We start from the raw sequence: 14,338 nt of genomic DNA, 5'->3' as shown, positions 1-14,338 counted from the left end.
GTGCTTTATAATAGTTAGCTAACGGTACAAACAACATTTGGAAAGATCATTAAGTGGTCCGCTGAGACTCTCAGCAATTTTCAAGTGGTCTGTGGAGAAAAAAAAAGGTTTGAGAACCACTGCTCGAGATAGTAAGCTTGCTGGGGAAGGGGACACATTCACTGCCGGCACTTGACAAATAAGTGCTGCTCATTGACCATAAGCTTTGGGGTTTATGACAGGTCTAACAGATGCTTATGGATGAGCTCCCCTTTTGGGGTGGACTCCGAGGAAGAGCAGATAATGGGGAGTGCAGGCTGAGGAGGGGAAAGCGTGCAGCTGGGCCTTTTCTTTTTTTGGTGCCTACAAGACACATCAGTACAGACCGTCCCTGGGCTGGAGACTTTGTGCACTAATGAGCAGGTGCAGGGAAGAGTCCAGAGAGCTCTTCATGTCCCAGCGGCGTCCTTCCCTCGCTCTGGGTTTGCATAGAGCCGTGGTTCTCAGTCTCTGGTCCGTGGACGCCGTCTAAGGGGTCCGCGAAAGACTTAGACTGAAAACTCGCTGAACAGAATTCAACGACAGATACAGACAAGGGATTTCCAAAGGGGTCTGCACCGCCCCACTTGAAATTGTTAAAGGTGCAAAGGAAGGCAGGTGGAGCAGCCCCGGCGCAGAGCAGGCGGGAGTGGAGTCCAGTGGGGCTGCACTGGGCCTCGCCTTGCTGGGCCCGGCCTTGGCCTCTCCCCTAGTGTGCGGCTCCATTGCCCTGGGCCGAGGAGCAGCCTCGGCACAAACACACGCCTAGTGCCCCAGGCCAGGGAAGGGGTCTATGGGGTCTGGGCGGGGGGGGGCACCGTGTCGCGGCCCGGCGGGGGGAGGGGCCGGGGGCACCGTGTCGCGGCCCCGCTGCCCCCCCTCGGCCTCGACGCGCCCTCTGACCCCGCGGGGGGGCGCTTGAGTCGGGCCTCGCGCGATCCCGTGGGCCCCTCCCGATTCTCGCCGGCTGGGGCGACTCTCGCGAGAGTTGCTGTGGAGGCCGCCATGCCCCGGCCGCCCGCTCTCCGCCGCTTCCCCGCGGCCCGCCGGGCGCAGCCTCCGCGCAAGCGCCTGGGCCGCGGCCGCCGGCAGGGAGGCCCGGGCTCGGGCCCCGCGGCCCGGAAGTGGCGGGAGCGGCCCGGCCGGGACGCGTGGCGGGAATACGCCGCCTCCTTCGTGCGCGCGGGGCTGCTGCGGGCGCCGGGCCCGGCGGGCGGCGGGGAGGCGGCCCCGGCAGCGCCCAGCCTCGCCGCGGTGGAGGCCACAGAGGGCGCCGTGGTGCTGCTCCTGCCGCGCGCCCAGGTGCGGGGCGGCGGCCGCTGGGGGGGATGGGGGGGGCTGGCTTTGGGGGGGGCAGGCGTTGGAGGGGAAGGGAGGGCTGGCGCGGGGGCGGCCGTTGGGAGTTGGGGGCGGCCGTTGGGGGGGACGGGGAGGGATGGAGGGGGCCGCCGTTGGAAGGGACGGGGGGGCGTTGGGGCGATGGAGGGGGCAGCCGTTGGGGGGGCGGCCGTTGGGAGCTGGGGGGCAGCTGTTGGGCGGGGCGGCTGTTGGTGGGGGTAGCTGGGAATAGTTGGGGGGATGAAGATGCGCGGTGGGCCCTAGCCGAGTGCGGGAGCAGGGGTGGGGTGGGTGCGGTCAGCTCCTGGGCGGGGTGGGAAACTCGGCGCCTCTTGTGTGTGAACAGGCAGGGCAGGGGCTGTCTCTCCCTTGTCTGTCTAGCACCGCCCTGTCTTCAAGCCTGGTCAGTATCTCGTCTCCTGTTTCCCCACTGCAGAAGCTGACCTTCACTGGGAAATGCCGCCTGACCTGCCTCTATGGTGCAGTCCGAGTGTTTGGATTTACCATCACTCAGGAGCAGCCTCCCTACGACCTCTTCTCCCCGCAGACCCACTCTGCCCTGACCATCGAAGCGGTGATCTACGAGACGCTGGAGAAATCGAAAAAGGAGATGAGGATATCAGCCAGGGCGATGCTCAGAGCCCATCATGTGCCACGTGGTAAGCATGGGCTGAGCAGTGTGCTTTGGTGAGGAGTCTGCTATTTGGGGGGCTGAAGAGCCATTCTATTAGGGCTGGTTACATGTAGGGCTACCTTTTACCAATTGCTTTGGGGCAGACTGAAGAATCCCAGAGACCTTGTAGTAAGATAAGCCTTTTATCTCTCTGTCACCGTTCTGAATGTAGACTAGAGTTGTGATCAGAAGTCATCTTCACCTGACATTATTCAGTGGCGTCTGTGAACTGAGTTAGGGTGGTCCCAGTCTAGTGACATGTCCTCATCGTCACTATTGCTGTTGATGTCTTTTCTGGCTGTTTTCTGTAGAGGCAAAGCAGAATAACCTCCCATTAGAGTCAAATTTTTAACAGTGAGGGTAGTTAACTATTGGTACAGATTACCAAATGCTGTCGTAAATTTTCCATTGCTGGCAGTCCTTAAATCAAGACTGGATGATTTTCTAAAAGATGTGCTTTATTCAACCACAAGTTGAGCTAAAAGCAGGAATCACTGGTTGAAATTCTAGGGCCTGTTTTACATAAGAGGTCAGTCTAGGTGATCATAATAGCTCACCTGGACTGAGGGGAGAGATGTTTCATGCTGTATCTGTCCAGTGGGTACTACAGTTTTTAGGGCTATCGAGCCATCATCTGTCCCACAGTAAATTCACACACACAAATATTTGGTCTATAGTTGTACACGTCATTGGCAAACTCTCAAGATCGTCTTTACCGCTTTTTTATGGGAATGAAAATGACTGAGTGTTGTTTATTGCCTTACTTTAGGATACGAATATACTTCCTCATTTTCCATGGAGCTCTGTAGTTTATTTTTTAAAGTACAGGACTGGAAAATAGGAACTCATGAGTTCTAGTTCTGCACATCACTGACTTCTTTGGCAAATCACATAAGATGTTTGCTTCTCTTTTCACATTTGTCAAATGGGGGAGATACCTACCTCACAGGTATTATGAAGGTCAGATAATGTAAAAAGTATTTGTCCATTGTATCAGTTTTGGACTTGAACTCTAATTTATGTGAAATATAGTGTTTTAAGACTAACTGTTGTCATCTTGCAGCTGCTAGAATTAAACTGATGAAAAATTTTGCCCCTTTGTGTTCCGTGGTGCTGTTGGATGGTCTGGATACCTCGGTTACAAGATTCATTCTTAATCACCCAGAGTTCTCCCATATCTTCAGAGTAAAGGTGAAATGCATCTTCTACTTGGTTACTTAATGGAAATCTTGGATTTGTTCAAGCTTACCCTATGGGAATTGTTTTATGAGGAAGAAAAATTTGCATGGCTTCAGGAGAAGATCAATGGTATATGGAGCAATAAATATATGGGTCAGAAAAAAAAGCATGTGTTATGTTTGTAAAATTCAGACTAATTTTCAGGAATTGTGAATTAAGGGGGTACCGTTCCATAGAAGTATTCTGGATATTTACCATAAGACCAAAGCTTGAATCATGTATGTAGTCATTCAAGTCAACATTTAACAGGTATTTCATTAACCTGTTGCTGAATCAGTGATGGAATTATAACCATGTACATAAGTTGTAATTCATTCTTTTATATATATGACACATGGATCTATCCTTTGCCAGAACTTCACTTCCTCTTTTACTACTTATCCTTCTTAGTCCTTTGTTCCAGTCACTTTCTTGCTACTGTCTTCCCATACTTTTCTCCCCACACTCCCCAGCCCTCTAGTGTTTCCTGTTCTGTCTGCAGTTGGTGGCAGCTCCACTTGACTGGCCCAGCCCCATTATTGTTTCCAGAGCACCTTGTTCCATGTTCCAATCATGTCATCATCCTATGTCTGTCATGTGACTTTCAGGTGTGCTCCCGTGCCTTTGAATTATAAGGCTGGTTTCCCATGGTTTATAACGGTCTGAGCGCTGTAGACCTGCATATAATAATACCTAGCTCTTACAGAGTTTTTCATCAGTAGAGCTCCAAGTGCTTTATAAAGGAGGTATCATTCTCCCCATTTTAGACATATCTGTCTGTCTGTGGTATTTATAAGGTGCCATTTGCTGTAGTAAGTAGAATGTCAATGAAGATGAGACCTTGTTCCTATCAGTTTCTTCCTCTCACTTGGACTTAAGACTTCTGTAGAACTAGAACAGAGAAGATAGTGTGACTAAATCCTTCTGTCCTGGTACCACTGTCCAGGCTATAAGACAGTAGGAGTTATTCTGGAGTTATTTTATATTGTTATGTATGAATTTGCTAAAACCTTTCTCTGCTATATGCTTGTTGATCTCTAGAGACAAAGGGGTCCTTGTTTCACACCAGAAGATGCAGCTCTAGCTTCTACTGGTATTGGGAAACGTGATCCTGAAAGCGGCCTGATTTTTTCAGAGAGTTCAGTTTCGGCAATTGAAGAGTTAATACAAGCGTGTTGTGGTGAGTACTTTAAATTGATGGAACTGAATATGTTAAGTTTTGCCGTGATATAAAGGGAGCAAAAGCTCCTTTCTCAGAGTTTTTTTCCTAAGCTCATGCTTGTGAAACCATGCCCTGACAATAGTGAAAAGCTTGGGTCAAATTTCAAGTCTTGGGGGAGTTTCTGAACCAAACTGAGTGTGAGTTACCCCATTTTGATGTACTTAGAGGGGCAGGAGGGAGTGTTTATCTCACCCATAAGGCTTATTGCTGCCTTGCTGATCTGCCACCAAAACTAATGTGCCTTTATGATGATTTTAGTGGGGGTTGGGGGGGTATCAGTTTCCCCCACCCCCCCCCAAATAATTTCCCATAGGCAAGTAGAATTTTGCAAGGCTGGTTTTGTGCAAGGTTTTGGTTTTGTGTTGGAGTCCGGCCTCTTAGAAAGCTTTTTATTTTGTGTTTATATACGTCAGTACCCTCTTCACCTTTAAACAAAGTTATCTTGTTCGGTTCCCAAGTGCAAATATAAGCCCATGTTATGTAAACTGCTCTTTCAATGAAAATGCTCAGCTCCTGAGATTAAATTTTTGTAAACTTTTGTGGAGTAGGATGCATGAGATTAATTTGTAGTAATGGTCCATTTCAGGGTATGTTTATTTTTCCAGAGGAAGATGATGGTTGTCCTGTCATTCTGGTGTGTGGCCCAAAAAGTATTGGAAAATCAACATTTAACAGATATCTCATTAACCTGTTGCTGAATCAGTGAGTTTTTTATCCTATAAGACTGAAATTTTCAAATCTTCTATGATCTGGGCAAGAAAAATTGATGGGATTATTTGTAAATAATTACTGGGGATTTGGATATTTTTGAAAATTACAATTTTTGATTGATATTATTGGCAGTCCCCATCTGTCTGTACCACTTGTGCAATTTGGCATTGATTGGCAGTCTCTCTGCTCAAGACTGGAATGGTATTGGGCTGTCGCTGATCCAGACCATGCATTCTGCCTGTGTTGTAGTTGGTTATAGTCAAAGCTACATGGGTAGTCACAGGTAGTTTTAGTAAAAGTCATGGACAGGTCACAGGCAGTCAACAAAAATTCACAGCCTGTAACCTGTCCATGACTTATACCTGTGACTAAAACTTCGGGGGCGGCTGCTCGGTGGGGGAGGGTTGAGGGTGGGAGGAATGTCCAGGAGTGCCTGGGACCAGCGGATGGCAGCTGCTCCAGCCGGCTGCCCGGGGACAGCTGCCAGGAGCTGCCCGAGCAGCGGCTGGTGTGGCTGTCCCCCGGGCCACCTGAGGAGCTGGCCCTGGACGCTGCAGAAGTAAAGGAGGTTGCACAAAGTAATGGAATCTGCGACCTCCGTGATGCACATGGAGTCCTAGTTATAGTTTGTCCTTGCCTGATCATTACAGTCTGTCAAATAGAGGGAGGAGGCAGAAAGCTAGTGATCTTATTCAGTGTCTGAGATTTTCAAAATTGTGTTTAAAGCTGTCAGTTGGATTCTTTTCCTGATATATTCTAAGTAAAATGCTGTCCTGTTTTATTTACACAGATGCTAATATGCAGTGCCTCTTAAAATATCGTTATTCTTTTATTGTAGCCTTCCTTGTGTTGAATATTTGGAATGTGATCTGGGACAGACAGAGTTTACACCACCTGGCTGTGTCTCCTTAATTAATGTGTCAGAGCCATGTCTTGGTATGTATTTTGCTATATTTTTATGACCAGAAAAATAAATATATAATATATATTTTTATTCTCTAAAGGTACTATGCAGGATTCTCACTCCTGTGTCTTAACAGAACCATATTACCTCTACTCACTGTTCAAAAAACATTATAAGTGAAGGAGGCCTGCCAATCTTGTGGTAAGGAGCTAAGACCCGGGAGTGAAATCCTCCAAGGTGCTAGCTCTAGGAAATCAGAACTACCAGGCAAGTTATTCTCCCGTGTTGGTTTTTACATATTTTATGAGAGTGGGTGGAGAGGGTGATCTTTTCTATATGCTGTTGGTCTGGGATATAGCAGAACTGAGTTAGTTTTCCCTCTCTGCCACAGACTTCATGTGACGCCTTGGGCAAATTATTTAATCTCTGTTTCAGTTCTCCATCTGTGAAAGTGGGAATAATACTTGCATACCTCACTGAAACTTTAGGATAAGTTTATTAATGTTTTTGAGATATGCAGATAGTGGTGTGGGTCAAAGAAGTACATGTTTTAAAATGTAAAAGACCCTAGAACTTTCTGCGGTTTGTGCTTTCAAAAAAATTTTTTTTTCAACATCTCACCCTGGTTTTAAATTGTAAAGTTGTTAAGCTTGGGGTGGGAAAAAGAGGGAAGAATATTGTTGTAAGTTTTGAAAAATCATAAGTAGAAAACCTGCTAGTAGGTATGGCCTTGGGTGTCTCCAAAGAGCTTTGGTTCCCAGGCACCAAATGATGTGGTCTACTATTTGGATCAGCTGCTTGCCTTGGGCTGCTCTGTCATCATGGAGGAAAAAAACAAATGTGTTTACACTACTAAACTGTAATGCACACAGTCCTTTTGTCATTCCAATTTAGGGTTCCTTTTTTACTTCCTGACCAAAAACTGCTACCCTGCTCAGATTGTCTTCTAGAATAGTAGTTAATCTAAATTAATTTATAAACTCATATGTTTAAGAATTGTATAGTTCCATACCACATTAGTGGATATATCAGGTTTCTGATACCCAGACGTCCAGACTGACTGTCTTTGACTGTATACTCAGAGTTGAAAGGAAATGATCTGCAGGGCAGAGGAAGGGTTCATTGGAGCAAATGGAGAAAATCTTAAAGCACAAGTCTTTCCAAAAAAGATGAAACAACTGGAAGAATAACTTCCATCAGTATAGAAAGGGATTGAGCATGTGTGCTTAAGGAGTTTTGGGGGTTTTGCTAACTCTTTATGGCCGCTTTCTTTGAATTACTGAATCTCCCAAGTATTTACTGTTAATCTTCGGTGTGTCTTTTTTCAGGGCCACCATTCACTCATCAGCGAATGCCACGTAAAATGGTGTATTATGGAGAAGCTAGTTGTGATCAGGATACCGAAAGATATATTGACACAGTAAAGTATGTGTTTAACTCCTACAAGAAAGAAGTGCCTTTGGTCATCAATACAATGGGATGGGTGAAAGGTAAGCCAGCGTACATCTAGTCTTTGGAGATGCATTAGAAGATTAATACTATATCTTAACAGTATACGTGCCATAGTGCACATTTTGTAACTATTCTGAGACTGGGAAATATGACTCTAATTCTGTGAGAGTTTATTTTAAGTCTCTAACAACCATTGAGAGACACTCCTGAGTCTCTAATAACCAAGGTTCAGCTCTGCAAGATGCTTACCTGGTGTGACTGCACTACCTTGTGCAAACTGTGTTTTCTCTCCCTCCCCCCATTCCCAAAGGTGTTGGATTGCTGCTTCTGATTGATATGATTCGACTGCTGTCACCCAGTCACATTGTTCAGATCAGTGTGGAAGACTTTAAGGATATGCCTCGCTTTACCCCAGAATATATTAATCTTGCTGCTGGCCTACATACAAAAGGCAAACTACAGGGCAAGTGTAAGAGCATGGACGTGAGTGGAATGGAGGATTGGAAGCAGTATGAAGGAGAAAGCGACTTTCAAACATCGACTACAGGGCATAAATTGCTGTGCGTACAACCAAAATTTCCTGGAGCAGGGAATGCTGGTGAAGCGTAAGTACAAAAGCCACTGCTCCTGCCATGGAGTATGTGTTTCCTGCAGTTTGTCTGCATTTCAGCATGTCATTCATAGTCACTAAATTTTGAAAGTAAATGCACAATGCAGAGCTCTCTATCTGATGTTACCTTTGCAGAGCCACACTTGTATCTGTTCAGGTACTTGTATGGCACAGTCATCATAGTGTCGAAGCACCTACAAGTAGCTACATGGAGAAGAGATTTGATAGTAGATGGCTCTGTAATCTAGTGGAAAAAGGCATAACAAGATCCAGTGGTTGGAAATGGACATTAGAGAAATTCAGACAACAAACCACATTTTTAACAGCGAGAATAATTAACAATTCTAACAACTTACCTAGGGATGTGATGGATTTGTCAACACTTGACATCTTTAAATCAAGGCTAGAATCTCTAACTATCCATAGCTTAAACAGAAGTTGTGGCTGTCATGCAGAATTTACTTGGCATGGTTCTGTGGCATATTTTATGCAGGTTAGATTAGATTATCATAATGGTCTCTTTTGGTTTTAAAATCCATTAAATGGACATTCTAATAGTTTTTTCAAAAAATGTTATTTAAAACCTTGGAATAACTACCAGTTTTTATTTAATAATTTTGATCGTTTGATTTTGAAAAATATCAAACTACATTTTTCATGAAAAATTAAAACATTGACAGTATTGCTAATTTTTTTTTGCAAAAAGTCAATTTCAAAAGCCATTTTTGGATGAAAAACTTGTTTTGAAATATTTCATCCTGTTCTGCTTATCAGTTCATGAGAGAAGTGCAAGACTGGTAGCGCAATGGTAGCCTTGTGTATCTGGAACAAGGCAATCACACCTTCACTAGTGATTTAACAGAGAACTGCAGTTATGGCAAAGTAAAGCCTTTTGCTTTGCTGAAACTATTTAATAGCCATGCAGGACTAAGTTTCCTCTAAGCTGCGTGGCCGCATAGCAGTCTATTAAGTGCCATGTGGGCACTCAGGGAACCCACCTGGTCAGGGGAGGGCCAACCCTCTGCTGAGGAGGGGTGCCCCAACTCAGCACCGGAGCTGTCGCAACAGGGAAGGGCGCCTTTTCCCCCGGCCCACACCACAGCCCAGGTGCTGCTGCCGGGAGAGAGCTGAGGGAGCTGTATCCCTGGGGCAGCCTGCACCCTTAACCCCTCATCCCCAGCCCAACCCCAGAGCCCACACCCCAACTCTCTGCCTCAGTCCTGAGCCTCTCCATCTCCAGTTCCACCCCAGAGCCTGCACCCATGCACCCCAACCCTCTTCCCCAGCCCTGAGCACCCTCCCACACTTTGAACCCCTCGGCCCCACCCCACCACATGAATTTTCTTATGTGCACCAATATAGAGGTGATGTATCACACATCACCTCCATATTGGTGCTCGTAATAAAATTAATTCCGCACATGTGTGGGAAAAATTAGAGGGAACAGTGTCCCTAACCTTGATATAGTAAATATTTCTGAGGGAATTCTGCGCGAAAAAATTAAAAATTCTGCGCACAATATTTTAAAATTCTGCATGTTTTATTTGTCAGAATAACACAATATAATCACACCAGTTTCAATTATTTTTGGTCATTATTTCAAAATACCTGTCAGCAAGTATGTCTAACTACAGATGACAAAAAAGAGTCAGGAAATGTTTTTTGGCCCTGTCTGACCCCCCCAGCAGCCCCATGCTGTCGGTTTCCCCATAGCCCCTGTCCTGACAGGTGCTGCGACGAAGGCAGGCTCTTTCTCTTCCCCATCTGGCTAGGAGCTGCTGCTGTGTTCTTTCACCACAGGGCCCTCTGGTGGGCAAAAGGCAGAACTGCAGAAGTTATTTTCTGCTGGGAGCTGTTGCTGTTCTTGCGCCGCAGCGCCTTCTGATGGGCAAAAGGCGGAACTAAAGCAACATTTTGGCAGAAGCTTTTTTCTGCACAAAAAATAAAAGTATGTGCAGCTTATTAATTATGCACATATGCAGTAGCGCATAATTTCCCCCAGGAGTATGTAAAGCTGTGGACAGGAAGAAACCCTGAAGCCTTTCAATATGCCTTTTAGCTACGATGGTTTAAGGGCAAACTTAATAACCGATATTTATCTAAAGATTGCGTGCGTCAGCAACTGTCTCTCCTTGGCTCTCATCCTGTCACTTGCTTTCCATTTCTCTGATATTGGGGGATATGCATGGGTGTTTGACTTCACCCAGAAACCTTCACTAAAGAACTGTTTAATAAAGAGTGACTTGTGTCACTGGCTCAGACCATCATTTCTTCTCCTTTGTCACAATTGGCGAATGGAAAATTCTCCTGGCTATCAGCACTGGAGAAGAGAGCCAGAATCTAAAAAGTGACTGCTGCCTAAAGCAAGCAGCCTTATAATATCATCCTGCAACTGAACTGTGGAATCTCAGAACCACAAAGTTAATAAAACATAGCTCTAAATAGGTCTGAACAACAGAAATTTTAAAATATACCTTCTAAAACAGTGAATATAAAAATATCACACTGCAAATTCTGAAGTGTCTGAGTAAGTGCTTATGTTTGAATTAGAACATGATTGTTTTTCATCTCTGCATGATTTGTTTGCTTATTTTTCTAGACGGGTTCACAGCAGTATCCTCCGGGATGTGGCAATGTTAGGTTACCTTGGCCAGCTGCAGCCTCTGGAAACAAGATCAGTACTTCCTTTAAACAGTCTGGTTCCCTATCAGGTAACTTAACCATTTGTGAAAGAATTGAAGATGCCATTTTGATGACTGGATTCAGAAAGCTGATTGTTAGTAATCTAAATGACTATATTCTAAATGTTTTACGGAACTGTCAACAAAAAGACCCTGTCCGAATGCTAGGAGCAGTAGTAACCCACTTGTAAAACATCTCTATCAGATTAACATTTATGCCAGCAGTCCCTGAAATGTATATAGCAAAGATTTTACATGTCTCTTGGTCAGCCGTTTGTGATTACAGTACTGTGTTGTCACTAATGTAGGTAGGCACACAGCGTACAGCAGATTTCAGTTTGTGTACAGCGATGGCTACAACAACACTGCATATAGTGATGATAGAAATAACTAAAAGTATGTGTCTATTGCAATTCAGAACTAAATTCAAGTTGAACTAATGATCCGGGGCTTATTTTGTAGGTACCTTTCAATGCTGTTGCGCTCAGGGTTATTCACACTGATGTTGCTCCTACACACATCATGTATTCAGTAAATGCCAGCTGGGTCGGTCTCTGCAGGATATTGGATGAGGTCAGATGTCAGACTGATGGTCCAGTCTTGCTTACACAGACACCAGTCTGTGATTGCTTGGGCTTCGGTGAGTGAATCCTGGGAAGACTTTAGCATTGCGTAAACTAAATTGCCCCGTCTGATCATATGTTGAAAGTGCAGCATAAAGGAGTCATCCGTTTTAATCACTCTTTTAAAGGTAACTTGAAAAATAGGAGTAGAGTAAAAGAATAAACATCTGCTTCTTTTCTACAGGTTTTGTTTTCCATTATAACCTTTGCTTGTGAGCCCTCTGTCTTAAATTAGTGATTAGAGATTAGTTAAGGTCGCAAAACAGCTTCCATTGTAGTCTTTGTATTTATTCATAACTTGATACATTATTTTCCTTTGGGTTCAGATGTTTAAGATCAACTTCAGGAAGTTGTGCTCAAAATCCATTTGGATGTCTCAACCTGTGTGAATTGGGGGTAAAATATTCTTACTGTAGGGGGGAGAAATAAGTACACTTCTCTGAACAGGACTACAGCAAAAGTCGCCTGAAGTCTGAATCTTACCTTGGGGCCTAATCCTCACTAAGCACTCATCTCTACTTAATTTGAAAAAAGTCTGGTTTTGATGCAACAATTCTCAGTTGCTTTCTATGTCTTGAGCATTCAGGGTTCCCTGGAGTTCTGCAGGAGCATAGCCACAAACAAGGAGTGTGTGTTGGGGGGGAGTTCCCTAAACAGTTGAAGCAATGTTAAAGTCGCACAGGGAAAATCAGTCCAGAAGTGCAAAGAGTGGTGTTCCCCTGCAACTTTTACTTGACTGCATTGTGCACATATCCTTTGTTCTCTCTTTAAAAAAGTTTTATTTTAATATGCATTTAATGACAAATACCATTTTATCACAAACCATAGCAGGAGGTGTTGCCGTTTTGAATCTAAATATTTGCATTGCCTCTAATGACTTTTAGCTATACAACTTCACATTGCATTAATGTGTGTTGTACATCTGTTTTGAAAACACACAGCAATTTTACTTGAAAATCTGAAGGTTCTGTTGCTGCTCCTGGAAAAAACTATCCTGGAGTTGACATCTGGGGTATTTGGGTTTTTCATGACCAAAAGGGGATGGAGGGTAGGGGAGACAAATCACAAGAGTAGCAAGAAAATCATATTTCAGCCTCTGTCTAGAGCATGATTCCTGCTTAAACCTAAAACACTACTTTAAGAAATAACTAGCCCATGCAAAGAATTTCAACTATGCAGTGATTGTGCATCCTTCCGTAGTTCAGAGGATTTAAGACTGAACTGTAAATATATTTTAAAGGAATTATCCGAGGGATTGACATGGAGAGGAAGCTTTACCATATTCTGACTCCAGTACCTCCAGAAAACTTAAGACTTGTAAACTGTCTGCTGCTGGGAAATATCACCGTTCCAGATTGTGTCTTTACAAACCAGGTAAGGGTGACTTATGAAGATCTTCAGACAGCTTCTACCTACACAGCAGGGTGACGTGTATTTTAATTAGAAGGTATTAGATCTATTTCTTGTATTAAATCAGCTGTATTATAAGGCATGCGTGAGCTGGGAGGCTTATGTGTATTAACTGCTGGGTAGGGCTCCAAGATAGGAACGTTTTGTATTCAGTACATAAGCCGGTTAAATGCTCTCTCTATATATATTAACAAACTAATTAAGTGGCGATTTTTATTTTCAATTTTAAACTTACTTTTTAAAATCTTGTGTGTTGTAGTACATGATTCTCAGAGCTGCCCAGTGGTAAACTGCTAAATTCTGTCAGTCTGCATAAATGAAACAGAACAAAGTAATGTTCAGACTGGCAGTGTCTTTCAGTTTGTCTTTGTGTGTTTCAGCAGGGAACTGAAGGGGAGATCCCCTATGTGACATCTGAATACAATTATGACATTTCGGGAGCTGGGAAGTTGAAAATGAAGAAGCACCTCAAGAGAAGAGAACACAGTAGATAATCTCCATTTAAAGCCTTCTGAGAGAATGAATTACAGGGTTTGTTTCATAATAAGGGGCCAGGGAGCTTCCCAGAGAACTTGGCACATTCTTGGAACCAGCAAAGGTCCCACAGAACTGTGAAGAAGAGCATTTATCATCCGGTGCAAATTGTGTAGTGTTTACCTGTCAACCGCTTACTTTTTATACTTCCATTATGTACCTTTGTGTTTTATAGTAAACATCTATTAAAAACTTCAGTTTCAGTTTCTTTTTCAAGTCCCACACTGACCCATGTGTAGCTGGGCTCCCTCTGTTCCAGTTATCCTGAGGGTGATGTGCTCTGAGTAAATGTCTCCATTGTTCTGTGAGCCATAGGAAGAGGATGCAGTGGAAAGATACTTTTTTAAATCTCTGGTTAATTCCAGTGTACTGATGATCTCAACCTAATTGCTTATTTATAAGTTAGTGGCATCCCAACTTTCTGATCTTTAGTCCTGGAGTTTGCAGTGACTTAACTATCCCTCTATGGATACTAATTTCATGTCTTTTATTAAATTGGATCATTTCTATACGAAAAACAGTATCATCTTGTAAACACTTCTGTAGCTTTTCAAGGTACTGTGTATAACTTTCCAAATAGGGCCACTAGAGGGAGTCGGGTCACTTGTCAAATGTTGTGGCCTTGAATTGTCATAGCTAAAGCTACATCAGATTGAGAGGGCACTTAGTGGTGGGTGCTATAGAAAACCTAATGGGGAGAGAAGTGACTAATAGACTTCACCTAAGCTTGCTAAGAGTATAGACAGCTTGCATCTCCAATCCAGTGAAACTCCAGGATAAAGCTGGAACTGTTCTGGTGGCAATAGGCAATGTCAATAGACTTACTGCTTCTAGAATACTATTGAGAAAATGTTCTGGTTAACAATAACCTTTATCTTGGTTTGTTCTGTCTTTGGTGCCTGGGTATTATTTTTACTTAAGCCTGAAAGTATCCAAATGTGTGT

General features: G+C 44.0%; 1 protein-coding gene across 3 annotated transcripts; it reads left to right on the top strand.

Annotated features, from left to right (window-relative positions):
• The first annotated feature begins 1,008 nt into the window (after nt 1-1,008).
• Nucleotides 1,009-13,586, top strand: NOL9 (nucleolar protein 9). 3 transcript variants are annotated; one of them, XM_037881365.2, is made up of 12 exons: nt 1,009-1,320; nt 1,793-2,015; nt 3,093-3,220; nt 4,289-4,427; nt 5,075-5,171; nt 6,019-6,116; nt 7,413-7,574; nt 7,847-8,141; nt 10,746-10,857; nt 11,290-11,467; nt 12,691-12,824; nt 13,244-13,586. In XM_037881365.2, exons 1-12 carry the CDS (start codon nt 1,024-1,026, stop codon nt 13,352-13,354), a joined length of 1,974 nt encoding a protein of 657 aa, XP_037737293.1. In that variant the 5' UTR covers nt 1,009-1,023; the 3' UTR covers nt 13,355-13,586. The 3 variants fall into 3 exon arrangements, 2 of the variants coding, with proteins under 2 accessions (XP_037737293.1, XP_037737292.1); XM_037881364.2 differs by having other exon boundaries at nt 13,241-13,586; XR_005222754.2 differs by lacking the exon at nt 13,244-13,586 and having other exon boundaries at nt 11,290-11,578; nt 12,691-12,822.
• The last annotated feature ends 752 nt before the right edge of the window (nt 13,587-14,338 follow it).

This window comes from Chelonia mydas, chromosome 18 (genome assembly GCF_015237465.2).
Source record: "Chelonia mydas isolate rCheMyd1 chromosome 18, rCheMyd1.pri.v2, whole genome shotgun sequence".
NCBI lineage: Eukaryota > Metazoa > Chordata > Testudines > Cheloniidae > Chelonia > Chelonia mydas.
The sequence above is the reverse complement of the archived record's forward strand: the minus strand, read 5'-3'. Positions and strand labels throughout refer to the sequence as shown.

Bases quoted from the DNA above. Each gene is read 5' to 3' on its own strand.
- NOL9 (XM_037881364.2), top strand. From the start codon at position 1,024: ATGCCCCGGCCGCCCGCTCTCCGCCGCTTCCCCGCGGCCCGCCGGGCG. The intron at 3,221-4,288 runs GTGAAATGCATC...GTTGATCTCTAG, and splicing joins CCCATATCTTCAGAGTAAAG to AGACAAAGGGGTCCTTGTTT. The intron at 10,858-11,289 runs GTAACTTAACCA...CTTATTTTGTAG, and splicing joins ACAGTCTGGTTCCCTATCAG to GTACCTTTCAATGCTGTTGC.